The sequence below is a fragment of the Trichinella spiralis genome (genome assembly GCF_000181795.1).
Source record: "Trichinella spiralis strain ISS 195 chromosome Unknown Scfld2074, whole genome shotgun sequence".
NCBI lineage: Eukaryota > Metazoa > Nematoda > Enoplea > Trichinellida > Trichinellidae > Trichinella > Trichinella spiralis.
In genome coordinates, this window is record NW_003529013.1 from 1 (window position 1) to 911 (window position 911).

General features: G+C 36.0%; 1 protein-coding gene across 1 annotated transcript; it reads right to left on the reverse strand.

Moving 5' to 3' along the window:
* Nucleotides 1–114: 114 nt before the first annotated feature.
* On the reverse strand, nt 115–386 carry Tsp_15389 (conserved hypothetical protein; the record flags this gene model as incomplete). Its single annotated transcript, XM_003368711.1, has 1 exon — nt 115–386. A coding segment is annotated over exon 1 (272 nt), but the record flags the coding sequence as incomplete, so codon positions are not given.
* Between the last annotated feature and the right edge of the window lie 525 nt (nt 387–911).

The following is a 911-nucleotide window of genomic DNA, read 5'->3' on the forward strand; positions in this document are numbered from 1 at the left end:
AAACTGTTTTCACAACTTACATACTCATTAATAAAAGTAATTTTTCAATTTCCAAGCTCAGAAGATGGAAGGGACATATTTTAAAAATAAATTTGCACATTTTATTTTTCTTACCTCTCTTTGCTTGCTCTGAGATTGGCACGCCGTTTAGCAGCGGTGTTCACTTCCGGATGGCAGTTTTTACTGTCAAAATTGCTTGCCTTGTCATTTGCATGGTAAGAATTCTCGTGAACACCGGTGGAGTTGTAATTCACTCTTGAAACTGAGCCTGGACTTTGAGGTTCACCCAAGTGTTGTTCGTCGTAATATTGATATTCAAACGACGACTGCTCTTCGGCGTTCTGCTTCGAGCTCGTTGCATAGTCTCGTTCATCTTCCAAAGACATCTACAATACGTTCAAAAATAAGAGAAAATAATTTCGTAAAAATATTTAAATAAATAAATTATATATATATATATATATATATATATATATTGATGCGCAGAAAAGGAAAAAGAAAAACTTTTCCCCTACTCTGACTGAAGAAGGCTGTTCGGCGTTGTCGGTGGATTTGCAGCAGGTTCGAAGATGGTTACCAAACTGATGCGCTGAAGAATTGTTCAAATGCACAGGAAAGGAAATATCAGACGTATAATCGCTATCTTCAGATATCCCAGCTGCAAGAAGTATGATAAAAAAGCTCACAAACAGACACTTCAAAGTGGATTATCAAAAATTATTCTTCCTTTCTAGTTGAAAAAAAATCTCTGGATACTACACTTTCGACAGCAACAACCCAACAACTACAAGCATCGGCAACTAATACACAAGCTCTCTAGATCTCGAGATGCTCTTTCAATGTAAGCAATATGCGGCAAATTAACAATAATAAAATAAACTGACGAACAAGAACCAATAATAAAATCGCAG